Genomic DNA, 24854 nt, shown 5'->3' with positions numbered 1-24854 from the left:
ACAGTGAGGTTTGTACTGGTTTGAAGGCAAATCAGGGGGAGAGTCTAAGACAGAATGACAATTGAATAAGAAAATTAAAATCAAGGCAATAATAGAGAAACACTGGCTTAATCTGACAAAGTCAGGATATAACCTGACACCCCAATAATAAGAGTGGTGGTAGCAGTCTGACGAAATGGTGGCTGCAGTCCAGCTGGAGTGATGAACATGATTCTGTCAAAGCAGTGATCCTGTAGAAGGGTCTGGTCTTCCTCTGAAGGTCCAGTGGTGCTTATGGAGCTCTTGTCCTCTGGGAATGCAGTAGGCAAGGTGGTCCTGGTGTTGCAAATGGTGAGATTATATCCAGGCAGGAATGCTTGGTTCCTCCCCCTGGGCGGAGCATCCCACAATGGGATGATGTAATTTTATCAGTGCTGCAGTGACACTCAATGGCCCATTAACAGAAGATGGCCCTGGAGGGCGTTATCAGGGCTGAGCCATGGAAGAGATAAAGAACACTGCCCCACCTGTTGATAACAGTTTATGGAGATGGTGACTGAAAACACTTTTGGTTACATCTGACACTGAAACCTGAAACAGTGAGGCAATCCCTGCTCGGGGTGGGGGGTGAACACCACCCCCCTTACCCAAACTGGCTCAGGTGTAAAACCCCCACCCTGGGAAGGCCACGCACACAGGGGACAATGTCACACTTGCCCTGCCCCAGGGGAGATCTCTGTCCCTGTCACTCCCTTGCTCTCTCCCCTTTTCTCTTTCTTTGCATCTCTCTCTCTACCTCACATTTACTGATCAATAAAATCCACTTTGGATTTGGTGTTGTTAGCACCTTAATTGGGGCAGGGGCATCTCTAACAATTTTATTAACCAAACTGCAATATTATTTTGCACTGTGATTTCAGGGCACTGTTGTCTGACCCCAAGTTCCTTTGACAACAGCCTGGTTCCCTCCCGTACAGAGGTTCTGCCTCTTTCCGGAGGAACTCTTGGAAACTTGGATACAGCTTCCTCTGAGTGACTTTCGGGAGACCTTATGAGGAAAGTGGAAGTTGTGGGTGGCCAGGGTAAAGAAAATATGATACCAGCGAGACTGACAAGGATCATTCACCCCAAGGTGAGAAACACAAGGCTACTAAAGTCCTACAAGAATCCCAGCTCAAGTTATTTTACAAATAACTCCTGAATTCACAGGGTTGGGAGGAGAATCATTATTTTCTTCATCCCTGTCACCTTTGTGACAGCTACACAGACTGTTCTCTTCCTTTTAATAATCTGTATTGGGTCAAATTTCCATGTTTCTTTTTTCGGAACCTGCCATCATCTGAGCTGGAGTTGTGCTGGAACTGATGAAATTTGGAATTACAACAGAATTGCTTCTGTTGTTGGTCTATTAATTTTTGGGATTTGTTTGTGTTTCCATCAGAAGTGACTTGTGGGAAGAGCAAATCTTCCTCAAGGCATTTTATAGAGGGTTAAATTTGATTTCTGCTGAGTTTGTTTTGTCCAGTGCCCAGGGGTTGCTCAAGGGGTCTCTGGTTTTGGTTTGGCTATAATTTTCTTCTGATTTGTCTTTATCACTTAAAAACACCTGAAAAATGACTAAAAATAGTATTGACCAGAGATGTCAAAAGTCCCACCATTTAAAAGGCATTTGAGGTGGAATTTATGATTTAGGTACATATTCTGGAGGATTTGTGGGTTCTTGGGGGATATATGGGACTATTCTCCATATCTTTGCACTCCAAAATCCAAGGTGGATTTGTCTGTTACCTCAAAATTACTCAATCCCATCTCAAAATGGCTGGTTCCCACCTCACTCCCATGCCAAAATTACTCAATTCCTCAGCCTCCAGGATGAGATGGGGTTGGAAGGCAATCGGGAGAAGTGAGATCCAAATCTGAGGGTGTGGGATCAGAATTGTGTGGGGCTGGGTGGGTGTGATTTATTTTTATAATAAATAAAACGATCAGAATTACTGATTTCTGTACCATTCAGTTTCTGTCAGTTCTGGTTTGCTTTCCAGAGTGCTGCCTTCTCAGCTGAATTTATGCCCTCCTGTCCCAGACTGAAAAGCAAGATGTGTTCTATTTGCCATCTGTATGGCAGTTGTCCTGTGTTAAGTGGGCAGTTTTTCCTTATCTCTTCCACAATCAATCCTCCCTCAGGGGAGACATCTGCTGATAATGGGCTATTGAATGTCACTGCATGACTGATGAGAACTATAACATCCCATTGTGAGATGTTCTGCCTGGAGGGAGGAGCCAAGCATTCCTACCTGCATCTAGTCTTGAGATTCTGGCCCACCAACACAGCTTTTTCTGGGCTGGATTTCCCAGAGGAACAGCTGCCTCTTCCTCTTTAGAAGAAGACACCCATTCCTACAGGATCACTTCTCCAACAGAACCACACCTGACACTCCTGGAGGACTGCACCTACAGTTTCCATTGGACTGCGGCCAACACCCTGTCCAACAGGGAGTCACATTGTATTCTGTCAGTGTTGTTTTAGTTTACTGCCTTGTTTATTTTATATTTTAATTTTCTTCCCTAATAAAAAACTGTTATTTCTGCTCCCATATTTTTACCTGAGAGCCCGCCTTAATTTCAAATTTATACCAATTCAGAAAGAGTCTACATTTTTCCATTTCAGGGGAGGCTCCTGCCTTCCTTAGCAGACACCAGTCATTCCAAACCAAAACACCTCCTTTCTCTCCTGCCTTCCTTTGCCTGCTCTGTTTCTCTCTCAGTGTCTCCTTTGACCCAGGGCAGCTCCCACCAAAGACCCTGCCCTGATTTCATTCCCAATCCATGAGCTACGACAATCATGGGTGAAGTTATGATGGCTGGCAGTGAAATGTCACTGTAGGATCAAGCTCTACTTGTTTTTTGGCTCTTTCATAAGAGCTTTTCCTTCAAGGGCAGGGACATATTTTCCTGGCTGGGAACTGGAATTCCAGCCCTGGGAGTGTGTGCCATGGATCCCAGAGGGGCATTCCCGAGGCTCCCAGGGTGCTGCTCCTGCTGTGCCTCCCAAGGAGCTGTGTAGGGCAGGGGACAAGGTGCAGCAGCTGTGTTGGTCCTTCAGTGCCACAACAGCCCCAGGTTCCAGGAGTTTCCACACTGCCAACAGCAGTTCCTGGGTTCCATGATACCCTGCTGTGTCCCCATGGATATTTGGTGTCATGAAGTTCTTCAGTGTCACAATGGCCACCTCGCTCCATGAGTTTCCACAGTATCCAAATGGCCTCCTTGGATGGGCAGTGTCACCATGGACCGTTGGCTCCTTGCAGCCCCGCTGGGTCACCATGGACTCCTTGGTTCCATGAGGTTCTGGGGGTGTCTCCATGGTCTCCTTGGATCCACAGTGTCACAATGGACCACTGGATCCACATGGCCCTGCTGTGTCACCATGGCCCCTTGGTTCCATGGGACCCCAGGGTCACAATTGACTCCTTGCTTCCACGTCATCCCCTCAGTGCCAAAATGTCCCCTTCATTCCATGGGGAACACAAAAGATTTATAAAAACATTGAGCAAATCCCGCTTAAAACACTTGGGAACATCTGTTTGCATTCCAAAGACAAGTTAAAGGTGAGGCTGGCACCAGCAGCTTCCATCTGCAACATGGATCCAGGGAAAGGACAGGGACAGAGAACTCAGCTGGGAGACTCAGAGAATTCTGCTTCCAGAGATCATTTCTGACCACACTGTCCCTTGTAGAAAGGTGACACCACTCCAGGCAGCCTGTACTGAGCAGGTGGCTCCTGAGTGGGGTTTATTGTTCAGGAAACCTGCTCAGGCTTTTCCATTCTTTTTTTCCCAACAGGAAAACTTCTCCTGGGCCTGTGTGCAGGCAGAGCCCTGAGGAGAGCAGGTGGGATATGGTGCAATGGGCTGGGACATGGAGCTGCAGAGGTCAGGGACAAGGTTCTGCTGCAGGGCACAGGGATGTCAGTGCCAGGTGGGCGATGTCAGACATGGTGAGGCTGGGGGTGAGGAGCAGCTTGTCCAAACAGGGTCAACCCTCAGGGGGTTCATTCTTCTACATGCCCAGACCTCCTAAGGAGACACTGAGCATCAAGATCACTTGGGGAATGCTTCTATCAGCTCTTCTCTGAACTGGAAACTAAGAATACTCACTTGATTAAAGAAAAAAAGTCATGAGGTGCACTTTGAAATCCTCCTCCTTACAAGAACTCCAAACTGACTCCAATCAGCTGCACAAGCCCTGGAGATTTGCAGACAATTGAATGAAGACAAAGTGCCCCTGAGGCCTTTCCGTATTTTGATTATCCCCACCATGGATTTGGGACTCAGTCCAGGACCCTCAGGCACTGAGAGAAGGCTGAAGAAGCTGCTCAAGGAGTCAGAAGCAAAATTCCAAGTCGCTTGGAGCATCACTGGGCCCCACTGAGGGCAGGGACTGCCAAAGGCTTCCAGGGACTGGAGAGAGCAGATCCTTGAGGCCAGGATTGCAGGGAACCCAAGGCTCAGAGCAGGGAACTGCAATGCTGAGCAAGGCCTGGGCTGGCTGGGGGAAGCAGAAAGGCCAAGCCCTGAGCCCAGCCTGGCACAGCAGGGCCTGTCCCTCACGGGTGGCTTGGGGCTGTTTGTGGGGCAGGGGGATGTGAGGGGCAGCAAGGACAAATGTCACAAACCTGTGTGACCCTGCAGATCATCATGGAACCAAGGGGCCATTGTGGCACTGTGCTGCCTCATGGAATCAAGGAGACCATTGTGAACTCAGAGACCCCAAGGAACCAAGGGTCCATGGTGACCTTGTGCAGCCGCAGTGTCACAGAGGAGCCGTTGTGACACAGCGAGGGCACACGGAGCCGAGGGGCCATTGTGACACATCGGGGCTTAGTGGAACCATGAAGCCATTGTGACATTGCAAGGCCTCATGGAAGCACGGGGCCATTGTGACACTGCAGAAGCAAGGGGAACATTGTGGCACTCCAGCGCCTGATGGAACCAAGGAGACCATTGTGACACTGTGGGGTCCCATGGAACCAAGGGAACATGGCACAGGTCTGGCAGGGTGGGCCTCCTGGGGACCACCTGACAGGTCTGGCTGACTTTGGCATATCGAGGGCTGCTTCTCATCTGCCCCTGAAGCACTGGGGTGTCGCCCTGATTTTTTAAGGTTTTCTAAGACCTTCTGAGTTTACATTCTTGTAGCAAATTTTCTCACACAACTTTCTGTAAATAACTTATTTCTTTGCATTCCTTCATAGAGGAGGAGAAATTTGATGGGTGGTAGTTTTGTCCAGTGTCATTGGAAGGTGGCACTTTCACCCTCCAATCCACTGTCACCTTTGGAAAACTATAAATGTTGGAGTCAGAAATAAATTACATTTCTTTTACCGTCAGAAATGCAAAGGTGCCCATCATGTCTTCTCATGTCCCTTAGTGACATTGGGGCTCTGGGCTTTCCTTCCTATGGGAGACAACTATTCTTCTCCTCCAGGGGCCTATAGCCAAAACTGGAATTCCTCCTCCAAATTTCCTTATATTGCAAGGATTGTTTATAGATGAAATCTGCCAGGAGAGACAGATCCGGCTGCCTTGGCCACCCGGGGGCCACCTCTCATCTGCCTTTCAAACACTGGGACCATGTGCTTTTCTTTATTATGGGGAAAAAACATCCATCTCAACCAGGTACCCATGGCCAAAATTGGGCATCTGCTTCCAGTATTCCCTATATCCAATGACAGCTCCCAGAAAAATGATGCCAGGAATCACAAATCTGGCTGGCCTTGGCTTCCTGAGGGCTGGAACTCATGTGCCTCTGAAACACTGGGACTCTGTGCTTTCATTCCTAATGAAAAGAACTCTTCTTCCTGTCTAGGTGTTCACGGCCAGAACTGAGATTCCACCTCCAAAATGCCCTATGTTCAAGGATAGCCCCTAGACGAAAGTTGTCAGGAGAGAGAGGTCTGGCTGGCTTGGCCTAAGGCTGGCCACATCTCATCTTCTTCTAGAACACTTGGATTTTGTGCTTTTCTTTCCTATAGGAAAAAAACATCCATCCTGAGCAGGCATCCATGGCCAGAACTGGGATTCCACCTCCAAAACTCTGTACATCCAACGATTGCTCCCAGTGAAATCTGCCAGGACAGACAGATCTGCCTGCCCTTGGCCTCTTGGGGATGCCTCTCACCTGCTTTCAAAACACTGGGGTCAGTGGTTTCCTTCCAATGAAAAAGACCTGTCCTTCTTCTCAAGGTGTTCATGGTCAAAATTGAGATTCCTTCTCCCAAATTCCATATATCCAAGGATCTCTCCATGACAAAAGCTGCCAGAACAAACAGGTCTGGCTGGCTTGGCCTCTCAAGAGCCACCTCTCTTCACTTCTGCCTTTGAAACACTGGGGCTCTGTGCTTTCCTTCCTATGGAAAAGAACTGCCCTTATCTACACAGAAATGGCTGAAATTTGGGTTCCACTTCCCAAATTCGCTATATCCAAGGGTTGCTTTCAGACAAAAGCTACCAGGACAGAGAAGTCTGGCTGCCTTAGGCCTCTGGTGGAAGCCTTTCATCTGTCCCTGAAACACCGGTGTTCCGTGCTTTTCTTCCTGTGGAAAAGAACCATCCTTCTACTTTGGGTGTCCATGTCTGAAATTGGGATTTCACCTCTAAAATTCCCTATATCCAAGGGTTGCTCCCAGGCAAAATCTGCCAGTACCATTAACTCTGGCTGGCCTTGGCCTCTGGTGGCTGCCCCTGCCTCACTGGGGCTCGGTTCTTTCCTTCCCATGGAGATCACTGTGACACTGTGGGCACCTCATGGAACCAAGGGGATCATTGTGGCACCACTGGAGCCCATGGAACCAAGGGGCCATGGTGACACCGTGGGGCTTCATGGACCCAGAGACCATTATGACTCTGTGGGGCCTGATGGAACCATGGAGACCATTCCGACCCTTCAGGGCCTGGTGTCACCAAGGGGGCATTGTGACACCTCAGGGCCTCCTGGAAGCAAGGGACCATTGGGACACTGTGGGGCCCCATGGAAGCGAGCTAACATGGACCAAGTCTGGCTGGCTTGGCCTCCCAGGGGCCACTTGACAGGTCTGGCTGATGTTGGGATGTCAAGGGCTGCTTCTCATCAGCTCCTGGAGAACTGCAGCTCCGTGCTCTCCTCTGTATGGAAAAGAACTGTCTGCCTTTTCAGATGCCCATTGCCAAAACTGATACTCTGCCTAAAAAATTTCCTATATTCAAGGGTATCTCTAAGAACAAAATCTGGCAGCTCTGGCTGGCCTTGTCCTTAGGTGGTCACTTCTCATTTGCCCCTAAAACAGTGGGACTCTGTTCCTTCATTCCTATGGAAAACAACTGGTCCTCATGTCCAGGAAGCATGGCCAAAATAAGAATTGGACATCAAGCCCAGCCGGAGTCAAATAGCCATCTGTAGACCCAGGGGGAGATATTGACTCTGCCAGTGCTGCCATCCTCCCTCCAGTGAGAGAAAAGGACACAGGGCAGGCACACAGAGGAGCAACATGAACACACTGAGGTCAGGGAAGAGGAAGTTGAGTCCCAGATGGGAGGGATGAGGAGATGCCTTGATCTTGGGGCTGAAATCCTCTGCTAAAGCTGTGGAGAAGGATGTCATTGATACATCAGACTCTCTTTTTCCCTATAAGGCATTGAAAAGTATGAGGAGATGACTTGTTTCAGCAAAGGCCTCCATGCTAAAGTAGGGAAATGTTGAAGTAGCTGTGATCTCATGAGAAGTCTGAACATTGAAAGAGAGAAGAGTGATGAGACCCTGTGCCCTCAGGGAGAGAAGAAGATCTCTGTTCCCAGAGATTAAGATGATTTCATAAATAGATGAAGAGATCCTTTGCTCTTAAACAGCTCATCTTGAAACTAATACCCCATAAGTTGTCATGGCCGCTAAACACAGCTGTGGGAAAAGCTGTGAAAACATGGGAGGGACTTCACAATTGAAGATTTTTCCAGGCAGTGGTTATTCATGGAAATGAAAAGCCATGAGATAAATGTTTTCTTGTGGAGAATTCTCCATAACATTAACAAGAGGTACTTCTCTCCTGATGTGAACTGAAGAAAGATTAGAATATTCTAGAGGTGGTAAACTGACTTGAAAATTTCAGGTTTTGTCTCTACATTGTCAGGTTGTATGGAGAGAGGATGTGATCTGAAAGTTTTGTTCATATTCTTATTACTCTTTCATTTAGTTACTGTTAATAAACTTTTCTTTACACTCTTTTAAAGTTTTGAGCCCACTTTTCCTTTCTCCTAATCCTATCTCACAGCAGGAAATGAGTAAGTATATTCTAGTAAGTGCACTGGTAATTAGCCAGCACTGAACCCACCACACTAATTGATGCGTTGACCAAGAAATATCAAATAGGCAAACGGAAACCACCATAGAAATCTTCCTGATGAACTGCACCAGACAAGAGGGAAATCGAGGCACAGCCATGGTTTGTCAGGACTTGCTTGATCCTAATGAATCCCGTGGTGCATTTGGAGCTGAGCCCGGGAACCTCAGGGCCTGAGAGGAGATTGCACAAACCTTTCCAGGAGGCAAAAGTCAGAAAAAAACCCCAAAGTTTCTCGAGGTATTAATGGGACCCACTGAGATCCATCCCCAACAACGGTTCCTGATGGACTCCTTGGAGGAGTGAACTGGAGGCCAGGATGGCACAAAAACCTCTCAGACACTCAAAATGGCACAAAAACCTCTCAGTTTTGGAAGAAGAATTCAAAGACCCTCACAAAAGTTGAGTATCTCAGAGTATTAATGAACCCCACTGAGTGTCAGTACAAAGCTCTCGCAGGACTCATTAAAGCAGATAATTGGGGCCATGATTCCACAAACTTCTCACAAAGTCTGTAACAAAAGTGAAACACCAAGTACCTTAAAAGAACTGAGTACCTTGAAGCATTAATGACCCCACTGAGTGTTGTTACTGACAAAGCCTCTCCAGGGACTAATTACAGCAGATAATTGGAAGCCATGATTGCACAAAGCTCTCAGAGACTGCAAGGCAAAAGCAAAAGCCAAAGTCCTTTGAAAAACCTGCAGTCCCTGGGAGCATGAAGGAGCCCCCAGAGCCATTCCTGACCAAGGCTCCCCAGGGACTCCTTCCAGCAGATCCTTGAGGCCACTGGGATGTGGGCATGGGGGGGATGCTGAGGGCAGGAGCAGGGGCTGACAGTGCCCAGCCTGGCTGGGGCTGTGCCAGGAGGCCCCAGGGCCTCAGGACAAGGTGTCTCCTCACAGCCCTTGGTGGCACAGACCCTGCTGTGCCCCAGGGCACCAAGACTTGGCTTCTCTTTGTCCCCACCTGGCATCAGTGCCTCCAGTTCTCTGCCCTGCCTGGGGCCTGGGGACACTTTCTCAGTCGTGTCCCTCAGTGGGACCCATTAAAAGTCCAAGAAACTTTGGAGTTGGATTCTGACTTGGAGTTCTGGAGAGGTTTCTGCAGCTCCCTCTCAGGGCCTGATGTTCAGGGCCTGAGCACAAAGCCCCAGAGGGTCATTAAAGTCCTTGTGCTGTGTCTGTGCTGCTGAGCTGGGCCGGGCTCCTGGCACAGAGGGTGATCCTGGTAATCAAGCAGAGCTTCAAAAGCACATTTCTCTTGCTGAGCAGCTCTTCTGCCAGCCCAGCAGGGCTGGGGCACTGCCTGCAGCCAGCCCGGGCACAGCACAGAGGCACAGAGAGCTTCAATCAGTCAGGGCTGGGAAGGGGCTGAGAAGTGCCTGGGGCAGAATCACTGCCAGCCCTTGGCACAGGAACCTCTGGCTGCAGGACAATGCAGCTGCAGCTCCTGGAGAGATCTCCTAAAGCTGGAACATGCCAATGCCCACAGAGCCTGTGAGTGCATTCTCTGCTCATCTCCTGTGCAGAGCAGCCAGGGGTGCCCAGGGCTGTCCTGCAGAGCAGGGTCCTGCAGCCCAGGGCGCTGTGCTGGGCCAGGGACTCTGCTGCCTGCCAGGGACAGCTCTCAGCCGGCCCTGGAGCTGCTCCCAGCGCTGGCCAGGAGCTGTGGGGGGAAGGAGCCACCCTGAGCAGGGCAGGTGCTGCTGCTGAGAGGGGCTGGCTGGGGCAGGGCTGCTTCCAGCTCCAGACCAGCTCCAGTGGGCACTTCCCAAAGAAGGTAAGCCTGGGTTTGCTGTAAAGGTCAGGAGCTTTCCTGAGAGTGTTTTCAATTTTCTGCTTGGAGAAAGATGATGAAGTTGTGATGATGATAAAAATATTTTTGCTTTTTATATATTTTTCATATATTCATAGTTCTGTAAATTACTGTTATGTAGTTTTAAAATTATAATCCTTAACTAACTCTATTAAACTCTTAAATAACTCTTTTTAACTACTATTATATATTTAATGTATTTATGATTCTTAATTAACTCTAGTATGTTTCCTTACCTTCTCTTAGATTTTAGAACTATAACCTGTCTAAATACATTTTTAAAGTGCTATATAATCTTTTTATCAGAGAAAGAACCCACAAGAAGAGTATTTTGGGTTTTGAATGTGAGCAGTGATAAGAAAAATTAGACAAAGAAGGCCCTGGACTTATTCCAGTGGGTTGAGCCAGGGGTGTGTAACTGGGTACTGAATCTCCCATTGGATGTTCCTGTTAAATATCCTAAATAATCAACATTAACAAATTGTTGAAATCAGGGGCTGGGTGTGCCTCATCCCCACTGGGACACCTGGAAGCTTCCATTAAAGGTCTGGTTTTAACTTCACTGTTCTAACACTGTTGCAAGGGTTCTTTTTTTTCCTCTTTTGATTATAGACAACAGGGGGATGAGAGAAGCAGAACAGGAATTGTAATCCCAGAATCACAGAACATTCTGAGTTGAAAGGGACACACAGGATCATCAAAGGAATGTTTGAACATTTACAGAGACTCCAGAACTGTGACTTTGACTGGTCAGTGTCTCGGCTGGGAGCCTCCCAAAGGGCCTTCAGCCACTCCTCAGCCCTGGACAGCAGCAGCATCACCTCTGCAGGGCCCAGCAGGGCTCTCCTGAGCTGCCCTTGCCCAGCTGCACACAGAGCCTGCCCCAGCCAGGGCCCTGCACACAGGCAGGTTTCTGTAGGGCCGGGCCGAGGGCACACAGGGTGGGATGGGCTCTGTGAGCGCTGGCAGGGACAAGGCACCTCTCAGGAGGGGATGTCCAGGCCCAGGGAGATGCTCAGGGAAGCAGAGGGGGCTGAGCAGAGCAGTGCTGGGGGAACAAGCCCATAAAGCCCCTCAGCTTCCCTCAGCCACAGGGAATCCTTTGCCTCTCACATCTCTCTGTGGCAAACTCTGAGTGCAGCAGGAATTCTGGGGATTTCTGACCTCAAAGAGACAGGAATCGTGTGTGGGTAGGAAATCAATTCCTAAATCCAACCCCTACCATCAATTTATCTTAGAAGTGTAAGTGCAGATGGTACCAAGCCTTTCTGCATTAGGAGTGATTCCTGTGACAAATCCTGAATACCCAGCCTTGTCCCTCTGCCACATGGCCACAAACCCAAGGCAGCAGGGCAGGGATGGCTCCTCCAGAGCCCCCACATATAGCCCTTGCTGCTCCTGGCACACTCAGCCAGCACAACTGGAGCTCAGGCAGGGACCTGGGTGAAGGTTTTCCCAGAGCAGGAACAAAGGTGGGTGAGTCCCAGCAGGACAGGCTGCAGGGAATGGCCCAGGTTTGGCTCCAAGCAGCCTCTCCTGATTTGTCCCTGTCCTTTCTCCATGAACAGGTGCCCATGCGCAGCCACAGCAAATGTCCAACAGCAGCTCCATCAGCCACTTCCTCCTGCTGGCACTGGCAGACACGCGGCAGCTGCAGCTCCTGCACTTCTGCCTCTTCCTGGGCATCTCCCTGGCTGCCCTCCTGGGCAACGGCCTCATCATCAGCGCCGTAGCCTGCGGCCACCACCTGCACACGCCCATGTTCTTCTTCCTGCTCAACCTGGCCCTCAGCGACCTGGGCTCCATCTGCACCACTGTCCCCAAAGCCATGCACAATTCCCTCTGGGACACCAGGAACATCTCCTACAAAGGATGTGCTGCACAGCTCTTTATGTTCTTCATCTCAGCAGAGTACTTCCTGCTGACCATCATGTGCTACGACCGCTACGTGTCCATCTGCAAACCCCTGCACTACGGGACCCTCCTGGGCAGCAGAGCTTGTGCCCACATGGCAGCAGCTGCCTGGGCCAGTGGCTTTCTCAATGCTCTGCTGCACACAGCCAATACATTTTCCCTGCCCCTGTGCCATGGAAATGCTCTAGGCCAGTTCTTCTGTGAAATCCCTCAGGTCCTCAAGCTCTCCTGCTCCAAATCCCACCTCAAGGAACTTGGGCTTCTTGTGGTTACTAGCAGTTTATCATTTTGTTGTTTTGTGTTCATTGTTTTCTCCTATGTGCAGATCTTCAGGGTTGTGCTGAGTATCCCCTCTGAGCAGGGACAGCACAAAGCCTTTTCCACCTGCCTCCCTCACCTGGCCGTGGTCTCTCTCTTTGTCAGCACTGCAGCATTTGCTCACCTGAAGCCCGCCTCCATCTCCTCCCCATCCCTGGATCTGGCCCTGTCAGTTCTGTACTCGGTGGTGCCTCCAGCCCTTAACCCCCTCATCTACAGCCTGAGAAACCAGGAGCTCAAGGCTGCAGTGAGGACACTGATGACTGAATGCTTTCAGGGACATTAAACTGCTGGCCAGTTTCTGCAGACCACTGGTCATAAATTAATCTTCCATGCTTCCTGTCTGTTGCATTTTGGAGGTTCTTTTTCTTTGTTTTACTTATTCAGTATTGTTTACAAATAAATGTATTTGTCTGTGCTACTGCTGTCCATCAATCCCTGCAGGTCCCTTTCTGCCTGGCTGCTGTCCAGCCCCTCTGTCCCCAGCCTGTAGCGCTGCAGGGGTTGTTGTGACCAAAGGGCATGACCTGGCACTTGGACTTGTTAAACCTCACCTTGTTGGATTTGGGCCCTGGATCCAGCCTATCCAGGTCCCTCTGCAGAGCCCTCCTACCCTCCAGCAGATCAACACTCCCAGCCAACTTGGTGTCACCAGGGTTCCATGAGGCCCCAGAGTGTCCCAATGGTCTCCATGATTCCATGAGGCCTCCCAGTGTCACAATGTCCCTTTGGTTCCATGAGACCCTTGGTGTCACAAGGTGCCTTGGATCCTTGGGCCCTGCAGTGTCACGATATCACCATGGCCGCCAAAGGCCCTGCAGTGTCACAGTGGATCTTTGGTTCTATGAGGTCTGGCAGGGCAGCAATGCTCTCCTTAGTCCCTCAGTGTCACAGTGGCCTCTTGATCCCAAGGGCCACCACGGTGTCAAACATGTTTTCATTATTCCATGAGTCCCTGAGGAGCAGCTCAGGCCCCTTTGTTCCATGGGGCCCTGCAGGGTCGCCATGGCCCCATCATGACACAAGGTCCTGCTCTGTCGCAAAGCTCTGCATGGTTCCACCAGGCCCCACAGTGTCACAATGGCCCCTTGCTTCCCCAGGGCCCTGCAGTGTCACAGTCATCAGAGAAACAACCAGGCTGGAAAAGGCCTTGTTGAGCATCAAGTCCAACCTGGGACCCAACACCACCTTGTCACCCAGACCATGGCACTGAGTGCCACGTCCAGTCTTTCCTTAAATACTTCCAGGGACAGAGACTCACCCGTCTCCCTGGGCAGCCCATTCCAATGCCCAATCACCCTTTGTGTGAAGAATATTTCCTGATGTCCAGCATAAACCTCCCCTGGTGCAGCTGAAGACTGTGTTCTCTTGTCCTGTCCCTGTTCCCTGGGAAAAAAGTCTGACCCCCACCTGGCTGCACCCTCCTGTCAGGGAATTGTAGAGAGTGATGAGGTCTCCCCTGAGCCTCCTCTTCTCCAGGATCAACAACCCCAGCGCCCTCAGCCGCTCCTCAGTACTTGTGCTCCAGACACATCACCAGCCTTGTTGCCTTTCTCTGGACACATTCCAGCCCTCCATGTCCTTCCTTAATTGGCGGCCCAAACTGGACACAGCACTCGAGGTGCTGCCATCCCGTGCTAAGAACAGGGGAAAAATCACTGCCCTGGTCCTGCTGGCGACACCATTCCTGATCCATAGGAGTGCCAGGGGTTCAATGAGAGAAATGGTGGGCACGGGAAAAGGACAAAGTGCTATTGATTGTCAGCCATGAAGGGTCTTGATTTTCATATCTGTTCAGATTACATTAGAAGGTGCTGGGGTAAATATAAATTGGACATTGTTGATATCAATTTATAAAGAGGAAAAGAAAACTAAATGGGACAAATCAATTCTCTCGGCACTCTTTTCAGTATAGTATATTCACTTTGAATACACTTCTGAAATCTGTCTAATTTACCACAGGAGAGTTGAAATCCTCAATTATTCTGAGCAACTTTTCTTGTTTGGGTATTTTGAACAAATATTTATGAGCATTTCTCACTGAATTCCTGAATGAAGGGCTAAAGAAGGAAGAGACCTCTGGAGTAGGAAAATTCATCAGCAACAACCAAGTGGCTGAGGGTGCATCCCCATCAGAGCAGCAATGAGCAGAAGTGGGCACAGCTCTGTGGCTGCCCCAGCTCTGGGATGGGCCCTGGGCCTGGAGCAGGAGCAGCTCTGGAGGGCCCCAGGGCCGGGGCTCTTGTGCTGCCCTGGGCAGATGGGATGGCAGGAGGGGCTGCAGAGCTCTCAGCACCTCAGGCAGAGGGGAGCAGGGCAGCCAGGGAGCTCCTTTGGCCTTGGCCAAGCCCCTTCCCCCATGGTGGGGCTGAGTCCTGGCTGAGCTGCAGCTGCTGCTGTGCCCTTGGCAGGGGCTGAGGCCGTGGGGCAGTGCCCAGAGCAGCCTGGGCTGAGCAGAGCTGTGGGGCCAGAGCCGGCTGGGCTGTGCTGGGGAGAGGCCCTTGGTGCTGCCCAGAGCTCAGGGCAGCTGGCAGAGCTGGCAGGGAGCTGGGCTGGGCTGGGAGAGCCTGGCACAGAAACCATCAGTGTCCATCTCAGCCTGGCTGAGCGGGCAGGGGCAGGACTCAGCCCAGGCCTTGTGGGGCAGGGCCAGCGCCTGGGCAGGCATTGAAAACAGGCAAGAGCCCGAGAGAGGAGGCTGCTCTGTGCCCTTGGGCCATGGACAGAGCAGGGAGGGGCCCAGGACATTTGTCAGTGCCAGCCTCTGTCTGTGCCAGCCCTGGGCAGCCCTGGCTGCTGAGCCCAGCTCTGCCCTGGGCTGAGTTTGGCTGTGGCCCAGCTCCATCCTCCTGCGGGGCTCAGGGCCTGTTCCCGGCCGTGGCCAGCCCTGGCCGCCTCTCTGCTGGCCCCGAGGCCGGCAGAGCCTGGGCAGGGCTGTCTGTGCAGCCCCACAGGTGCCACGGGCTCGGCAGGAGCTGGCAGAGGCTGCCCAGCAGGGAGGCCATGGGGCACAGAGCCCCAAGGCTGCCCAGGGCCCCACGGCACAGGGGCCGTTCCCAGCCGCAATGCTCCTGTCCTGGGCTGGGCTGCACAGGGGCTGTGGCACCATGGCTGGGCCAGCACAGGGCCACCGAGGGGCCACGCAGCCGCTGCCGGGGCTGGCAGCAAGGCCGGGCACAGACAAGGAATTGCTGAGCATGGCCTGCGCTGGCCAGGGCTGCCTGTGCCCAAGGCAGAGCTCAGCTGGCCTTGGGGGCTGCAGGAACACTCAGGAGCCCAAAGAGCCTCCATGGCTGTGCTGGAGACCAAGGCTGGAGCAGGGAAATGCAGGGCTGCTGAGCCATGGGGAGGGTATGGAATTCCAGCACACACCTCAGCTCTCTGATGATCCTGGCACCGTGCTGGGCCCTGTTCCAGACTGGAGCAGAGCAGATGTTGATGGCACAGGAGCCCTGCGGTGCTGGCAGGGACCTGCAGCTTGCAAGGTTCTCTGCTGTCCCTCAGCTCCTCTCTGAGAGATCCAATCCCAGCTCGGCACCTCAGGGCACAAGTGGCACTGCCTGTTCATGGGCACACAGCTGATGTCTGTCTGGAAGGGGGCTCAAGTTTTAATACTTGTACTTTTCATACTATGGATGGAAATTTTTTATTTTCTGGGTTAGTTCAGTACTTTTAAGAAAGACAAAAGTTGTCTGTCCAGGAACAGGAATTTCCTGTACTAATGGCAGGAGGAGAAATACTGACATTGCCTTCCACTTGTGTTGCCAATTTTCTGTTTATTCCTTGCTCTCCCTTTTCCTTCAGGTGTTTCCAGCTCTCCTGTTGAAATGGCCATGTCTAAGGGCATCTCTTCACTAGGCCAGATGGATCAATGTACATCCTGCTGCTCCCAGATTTACGCCTCCAGATGCTTTCTGGTCATTCAAGTTCCTCTCAAACGACTGGTTTCATGCTTTGAGCTTCAGGGAGTTGTTCAATTTTTCTAAAGTTAATATAAATATCGTATCAGTCAACATCCTTATTGTGTTTATATCTATCACATAATTACATTTTCTTATATGTTTATCTGAAGCTGTACCTATATGGAAATCCCTTGGGGATGGGAACATGTCAGATGCTGCTGGGACATCCCAGAGAACTGAGGGAAGACCTGTGATGGTTATTAAACTGTTCAAATGTTCAACTTGTGTTTGTCGGCAAGAAATCTTTCTGTGCCTCTGAGTGTCACCAGTCCCTGAGCCCAAAGGACACAAACCTGATGAGTTGTGGTTCCCACTGCAGGGGCTGCACTTGGACCTTGGCTCTGCACAGGAGAGCTCTTCATCCACTTTCCCTCTTTCCTCCCTCTGGGCATGGAGGGAGCTCCTGCCTCCAGCCTGTGACTTGTGTGTGTGCAAAGAGCAAATCTGGTCAGAATTGGGGCAGGGAGGGTTTGGGCGGACCTTGGGATCTGTGCTGGGCACAGAAGGTGTTTTCCACTGCTCTGAGACTGTCTGCTGTGCACAGTGGATTTAATAGCCAGCAGAGGAATGACTTTTGCATTGGATGAAGCTGTGCCTTCCCTTGGCTTTGTTGGCTGGCAAGAAATGAACATCCCTCTGTGTCTGGGGCAGCTCCTTCTCCAAGGAAAGCAGGTGGTAGTTGGAGCCCAGGAGCTGAAACGTGCAGGTGCAGCCTGGGCTGGAGGGAGCTCAGATTTGCACAAGGCTGCTCTGAGTGCCAGGGCTTGGATGGGGGAACTGGGTGGGTGGGGGTAGGGACAGAGTCTGATGGATTGTCAGCCATAAAGGCTCTTGATTTTCATATCTATTCAAACTCCATGAGGAGGTGCTTGGTTTCAGTGTCCATTGGAGATTGCACATATCAATGTATTAACAATAAAAAAAAAAACAACAAAAAAAACAGGACCTAAAAAACTTTTGTCACTGTCTTTGTAAAAATAATGCATTCACTCTGAGTATGGTTCTGAAACATGTTGAATTAACCACAGAAGACTTGATAACTTAAATCAAATTATTCCCAGAGGCTTGGCTTGTTAATGTGTTCTGTATGTTAATGAGCCCTGGGGCACTGAATTCCTGAACTGAAGAGCTGAAGGCTGAAGAAGCCTCTGGAACAGGAAAATTCAGCAGCAGCCTCCAAGTTGCTGAGGATGTCAGCAGCCCCCACTGAGGCCATCCCTGCCCAGAGACCCTGGGGGAATGGGCAGACAAGGAGAGTGTCCCTGGGGCTGGGGCAGCAGAACTCAGAGGCACCAGCAGCTCCTGGTGGGAAATGGAGTGTGGGATGGGGCTGGGAAAGCCCTGCCTGGGCTGTGCCAAGCAGGACACACAAGCCTTGACCCCCATCCACTATAAAACTCTCTCACTGAGACATTTAAAAGGAATGACAATAATTTGTGTCCTCTGAATTGGATGCACTGGAGCAATACTATCAAGAGTTTCTCAGGAGCTCTAAACAACAAAACAACCTTTACTGTGAAATTTAGAAAAATCAGAGAAACTTTGGCAAACGTTTTAATATCGCATTCAATCAACAAAAATAACAACTTCCCAAAGCATTAACTTGGCCCACTCAACTTCACAAACTCTTAGCCTGTTCAATTTTATGTTAATCAATATTTGCAAGAATACAGAAATAGAAGAAATAGATACAGAAAGAGAGAATAATAAGATACAGAGAAGCACACACACAGCTACCAACCCCTGGATTCCAGCAATGTTCAGATGGAAATTCCAAGAGGAGGTAGGGTCAAGATGTGTGCTTGCCTTGTGGTCAGCCTTAAATACCCTTTGGTCTTCCTGGGCCCTTCCCCCAGGTGGGACTTGGGGTCATTTGGTCACTCAGGAGCTGGGCTGGGGCTCCAGAGGTGACTGTGGAGCATTGCCTGTGCTGTGCCAGGGACTGGTAGACACTGCTGGGCTGGGAGAGAGGCTCTGGGGGGATTGGGGTTCCAGGGCAGGGCAGTGCTGGGGTTCCAGGGCAGGGCAAGGCTGATCCCGTCCCTTCCTCCCCTACACATGAAATGTTTTCAGCCAGCAATCTCCTCCAGTCTGTCACAACAGTCAATATTGGAGGTGAAATCCCAATATGGCCATTGCTATGGTTAGTTTCCATGGCAACCATCCCCATCCCCTGTTGCTATGGTCAGTTTCCATGGCAACCATCCCCAGCCCCTGTTGCTATGGTCAGTCCCTGGGCAGCTCCATGGAGACCCCATGCCAGGGGTGGTTGCCATGGACACCAGCTCAGGCCTGGAGCCCGTTGCCATGGCAACCATTGGCACTCCCATCCCCAGGGTCATGGATCCAGAACCACAGAATTGGCTGAGCTGGGAGGGACCCATCAGGATCCTCGAGTCCAACTGCTGGCCCTGCACAGGACACCCCAACACTGCCAGCCTGGGCCTGGCAGCGCTGTCCAAACGCTGCTGGAGCTCAGAGAGCCCTGGAGCTGGGACCCTTCCCTGGGGAGCCTGGGCAGTGCCCCAGCAGCCTCTGGGCAAAAACCTTTTCCTGAGATCCAACCTCAACCTGCCCCGACTCAGCTGCAGCCGCTCCCTCCACTCCTGTCCCTGGGCACCAGAGTGAAGAGGTTCCCTCAGCCCCAGCCAGGGACCCGCTCCCAAGGCTGCTGCCATGGCCACCAGGGCTGGCACCAGCTGGGATGCTCCATTTCCAAGGGCCGGGGTTCAGGAATAGGATTCCCCAATTTCCTGCTCTCACTAAAACCCTGCTGGCGCTCGTTGCCTTCCCACCATCCATTGAAGGAAAAAAGGGAAAGATCCCAGGCTGGGATAAGAACAATTTATTGGGAACAGCAACAAAATAAGGAACAAACAGAAGCAGAAAAAATATTGACAACAGAAGGGGTAAGAAAAACTACTTGCAGGGAAAACTACATCACCATCAATTGTATCTTCCTGGCCACATGTTTCCTCCTGCATGGAAAGAACACCCTTCTCCTCAGGGAGAAAGAAAGAGTCCCTTTCCTGCCCCTGGCACTGACCTGACGTGGGAGTGAATGTAGTGACAGGGCCATGGCCAGACCCTCATGTTCTTCAATCCCATATCAGGTCATTGGCAGGGGCAGGAAAAGGCACAGGTGTCTTCCCAGCACGGATCACAGGGAACATGGATCACCAGGGCTCTTCCCAACAGGGTCCTCCAATGGGGGATGAAGCTGGATCAGTGCACAAAGCTTTTCCTGCACCTGGGGCATTTTCAGGACTTCCCTTACTGATGGCTCCGTTGGTGTTTGGTCAAGTGAGAGCTCTGGCTGAAGCTCTTCCCACACTGGGCACACTCGTAGGGCCTCTCCCCAGTGTGCCGGTGCCTGACAAGGTTGCACTTGTGCTTGAAGCCCTTGCCACAGTCGGGGCAGAGGAAATGCCTCTCCTCGGAGTGAATCCACTCATGAAGGAGGAGATGGGAGCTGCTGTTAAACCTCTTCCCACAAGTGGGGCACATGTAGGGCCTCTCCCCGGTGTGGATGCGCTGGTGCCTGATGAGGTGGGAGTTTTGCTTGAAGCCCTTGCCACAGTCGGGGCAGTGGAAGGGCCTCTCATCCTTGTGAATCCGCTGGTGTCTGAGGAGATCAGAGATGCTGCGAAACCTCTTCTGACACTCAGGACACTCGTAGGGCCTCTCCCCAGTGTGGATGCGTTGGTGGATGATGAGGTGGTAGCTCCAGCAGAAGCCCTTCCCACACTCCCCACACTCGTAGGGCCATTCCCCAGTGTGGATCATCAGGTGTCGTTTCAGATTATTGATCTGCCTGAAGCTCTTCCCACACTCTGAGCACTCGTAGGGCTTCTCCCCATAATGATGCGGCTCAGGGACCACCAGCTCCGAGCTCTGCCTGGAGCTCTGTCCACCTTCCTGGCCCAGAGTGGGTCTTTCCTCCTCAGAGCACCCTGGGTTGGGCTTGCAGCCCCTCCTCCTCTGGTGTTGCTGGGGATTTTCCTCCCTGTTGGATTCCTGCGCTGTGGAGTTGCTTAAAACAGCTTCTTCCATAAGGTTCTGCTGCAGGGATTTGTCCTTCCTGGTCTCCATCCTCAGCTCCCGCTCTGGGGGAGGAAGGACAAGGAGAGGATGGGATTTGCCTCCATGCCACAGGAAAGGGTAAGGAGATCCCCCCAGTGCGTCCCCGGCAGGAGGGCACCAGCAGCGGGGCTGTCCTGCAGCTGGGGGCCAGGCTGGGCTGGGAGATGGAGCAGGAGAGAAGGGGAAAGGGGCACTGACTTCCTCCTCACCTGCCTCAGTGTCCCAGGGCATCTTCCTCTTCCTCGCAACCTTCTTCTCCATCTGGCAAATGTTTTGGTACGGGAAATCCTGTTCTGGGAGGAAAACAAGTGATGAGCACAGTGAGTTTTGTACTGGCTTCAAAGCAAACCAGGGGGAGAGTCTAAGCCAGAATGACAATTGAATAAGAAAATTAAGATCAAAGCAATGATACAGAAACACTGGTTTAAACTCACAGAGTCAGGATATAACTTGACACCCGTTGCTCAGGGTAGTGGTAGCAGTCTGATGAACTGGTGGCTGCAGACCGGCTGGAGTGATGAACGTGATTCTGTCAAAGCAGTGATCCTGTAGAAGGGTCTGGTCTTCCTCTGAAGGTCCAGTGGTGCTTATGGAGCTCTTGTCCTCTGGGAATCCAGTAGCCAAGGTGGTCGTGGTGTTGCAAGGGTGAGATTATATCCAGGCAGGAATGCTTGGTTCCTCCCCCTGGGCAGAGCATCCCACAATGGGATGATGTAATTTTATCAGTCCTGCAGTGACACTCAATGGCCCATTAAGAGAAGATAGCCCCTGGAGGGCGTTATCAGGGCTGAGCCATGGAAGAGATAAAGAACACTGCCCCACCTGTTGATAACAGTTTATGGAGATGGGGACTGAAAACACTTTTGGTTACATCTGACATTGTAACCTGAAACAGTGAGGCAATCCCTGCTCTGGGTGGTGGGTGAACAGCACCCCCCTTACCCAAACTGGCTCAGGTGTAAAACCCCCACCCTGGGAAGGCCACGCACACAGGGGACAATGTCACACTTGCCCCGCCCCAGGGGAGATCTCTGTCCCTGTCACTCCCTTGCTTTCCCCCCTTTTCTCTTTCTTTCCATCTCTCTCTACCTCACATGTACTGTTCAATAAAATCCACTTTGGATTTGGTCTCCTGAGCTCCTTAATTGGGGCCGAGGCATCTATCTAAAAATTTTGTTAACCAGATTGCAACATTATTTTGCACAGTGACTTCAGGGCACTGTTGTCTGATCCCAAGTGCCTTTGACAACAGCCTTGTTCCCTCCACTGAGGAGCTTGTGGCTCTTTCTGGAGGAAATCTTAGAAACTTCAATGCAGCTTCCTCTTGAAATGAACAGGGTCTATGCCTTTATTAGTGTTCAGCTCTTTATTAAAAAGTCAGCTCGGCGGGGGGGGAGTTGTAGCTTCTTCTGGTAGCCGAAGGGTGAGAAGGCTGCAGAGTCTGTCCCTGGAGTCTCCGTGGCACGCTGGTAGCCAGAGGTGAAGAGGTGTCCAGTCTGTATCTGAAGTCCCGATCCGCAGAGTGTCCTATCTCCTTTCCTCCTGGCACACTGGTAGCCGCAGGGTGGGGGGACGTGCAGAGCCTGCTGCCAAGGTCCAGCAGCAGCTACCCCTCTCCTTCCCTCCTGGTAACACCAGGAAGAGTGTCTGATTCCTTGTGCCTGCTTCCCACAGCCCAGTCCAATCTGGTTCTCTGCAGGTTATAGTGACAGGTTAAACACAGACTAAGGATGGGGTTCCCTTTTCCCCAACCAGCACACCCATCCAGCCCCCTCCACTGTGCCCCTCTTTTTCATTTTGGGGTGTTTTTCATCCCCAAAAACCCTCTCCCATGATTCCACTGGCTTATTTTGCATTCTAGTCCTAGTTTGGGTGGGGGTGTAGGTGATTCCCAGGAGCGATTAGCTAATTAACATTTCAATGTCAGTACTTAGTTCGAGCCAAGTGTCCCTGCCAGGCTGTTTTGTTCATAACACACTGAGCAACTTTTGGGAGAACTTATGAGGAAAATTGCTTTTGTGGGTGGCCATTGTAAAGAAAATATTTTGTTGTCCTTCTCTGAAAAGTTTGTTAAAATCACTGGAGGAAAGGGAACAAATGATACCAACGAGACTGACAAGGATCATTCACCACGCGGTGAGGAACACAAGGCTACTAAAGTCCTACAAGAAGCCCAGCTCAAGTAGCTAAATTCCCAAATAACTCCTGAATTCACGGGCTTTTGGGGGAGAAGCATTATTTTCTTGGTCCCTGTCACCTTTGTGACAGCTACACAGACCTTTCCCTTCCTTTTAATAATCTGTATTGGGACAAATTTCGACTTTTCTTTAATCAGAACCTGCCAGCATCTGAGCTGGAACTGTGCTGGAACTGATGAAATTTGGAATTGCCACAGAATTGCCTCTGTTGTTGGTTTATTAATGTTTGGGATTTGTTTGCATTTTCAATACAAGTGACTTGTGGGAAGAGCAAATCTTCCTCAAGGCATTTTATGGAGGGTTAAATTTGATTTCTGCTGAGTTTGTTTTGTCCAGTGCTCAGAGGATGCTCAAGGGGTCTCTGGTTTTGGTTTGTCCCTAATTTTCTTCCAATTTGTCTTTATCACTTAAAAGCACTTGAAAAATAACTAAAATTGTTATTGACCAGAGATGTCAGAAGTCCCACCATTTAAGAGGTATTTGAGGTGGAATTTACTGTTTGGGAACATATTCTGGAGGATTTGTGGGATCTTGGGGGATATCTGGTAGTATTCTCCATATCTTTGCACTCCAAATAACAAGGTGGATTTGTCTGTCACCTCAAAATGACTGAATCCCACTGGAAACCCCTCAATCTAACCCCAAAATTGCTCAATCCCACCTCAAAATGGCTGGTTCCCACCTCAGCCCCATGCCAAAATTACTCAATTCACAGTCTCCAGGATGAGATGGGGTTGGAAGGAGATTGGGAGAAGTGAGATCCAAATTTGAGGTTGTGGGATCAGAATTGTGTGGGGCTGGGTGGTTGTGATTTATTTTGATAATAAATAAAACAATCAGAATTATTGATTTCTGTCCCTTTCATTTTCTGTCAGTTCTGGTTTGCTTTTCAGAGTGCTGCCTTCTCAGCTGATTTTGTGACCTCCTGTCCCAGACTGAAAAGCAAGATGTGTTCTATTTGCCATCTGCATGGCAGTTGTCCTGTGTTAAGTGGGCAGTTTTCCTTATCTCTTCCACAATCAATCCTCCCTCAGGGAAGACATCTGCTGATAATGGGCTATTGAATGTCACTGCATGACTGATAAGAACTGTTGTGAGATGCTCCACCCAGAGGGAGGAGCCAAGCATTCCTACCTGCATCCAGTCTTGAGATTCTGGCCCACCAACACAGCTTTTCTGGGCTGGATTTTCCAGAGGAACAGCTGCCTCTTGCACTGCCTCTTCCGGAGAAGACACTCTTCTCTACAGGATCACTACCTCCAACAGAACCACACCTATCACTCCAGGAGGACTGCAGCCACAATTCCAATTGGACTGTGACCAACAACCTGTTCAACAGAGTGTCAGGTTGTATTCTGGCTCTCTCAGTGTTGTTCTGGTTCACTGCATTGTTCATATTTTCATCTTCTTCCCTAATAAAAAACTGTTATTCCTCCTCCCATATTTTTACCTGAGAGCCCCCCTTAATTTCAAATTTATAACAATTCAGAAAGAAAGAGCCTACATTATTTCATTTCAGGGGAGGCTCCTGCCTTCCTTAGAAGACACCTGTCTTTCCAAACCAAAACACCTCCTTTCTCTCCTGCCTTCCTTTGCCTGCTCTGTTTCTCTCTCAGTGTCTCCCTTGAGCCAGGGAAGCTCCCACCAAAGACCCTGCCCTGATTTCATTCCCAATCCATGAGATGCAACAACCATGGGTGAAGTTAGGAAGGCTGGTAGTGAAATGTCACTGTAGGATCTTGCTCCACTTGGATTGTGGCTCCTAGTTAAGAGCTTTGCCTTCAAGAGCAGGAACATCTTTTCCTGGCTGGGAACTGGAATTCCAGCCCCTGGGAGTGTGTGCCATGGATCCCAGAGGGGCATTCCTGAGGCTCCCAGGGTGCTGCTCCTGCCGTACCTCCCAAGGAGCTGTGCAGGGCAGGGGACAAGGTGCAGCAGCTGTGTTGGTGCTCAAGTGCCACAACGGCCCCTGGTTCCAGGAGTTTCTGCACTGCCAACAGCGGTTCCTGGGTTCCATGATGCCCTGCTGTGTCCCCATGGATATTTGGTGCCATGAAGTTCTTCAGTGTCACAATGCCCACCTCGCTCCATGAGCTTCCACAGTATCCGAATGCCCTCCTTGGATGGGCAGTGTCACCATGGACCATTGGCTCCATGCAGCCCCGCTGGGTCACCATGGACTCCTTGGTTCCATGAGGTTCTGGGGGTGTC

At 50.7% G+C, this 24854-nt stretch overlaps 1 protein-coding gene across 1 annotated transcript in view; it reads right to left on the bottom strand.

Moving 5' to 3' along the window:
- LOC144248632 (uncharacterized) overlaps window positions 1-24854 on the bottom strand; it is a 60004-nt gene that overhangs the window by 962 nt on the left and 34188 nt on the right. Inside the window, exon 11 of the mRNA XM_085565450.1 lies at window positions 19695-20421. Within this exon, the coding sequence (XP_085421576.1) occupies window positions 19695-20421 (727 nt within the window). The remainder of the gene's footprint in view (window positions 1-19694; window positions 20422-24854) is intronic.

The sequence above is a fragment of the Lonchura striata genome, chromosome 36 (assembly GCF_050655825.1).
Source record: "Lonchura striata isolate lonStrDom1 chromosome 36, ASM5065582v1, whole genome shotgun sequence".
Lineage (NCBI taxonomy): Eukaryota > Metazoa > Chordata > Aves > Passeriformes > Estrildidae > Lonchura > Lonchura striata.
This window is presented reverse-complemented; position numbering and strand designations above follow the sequence as displayed.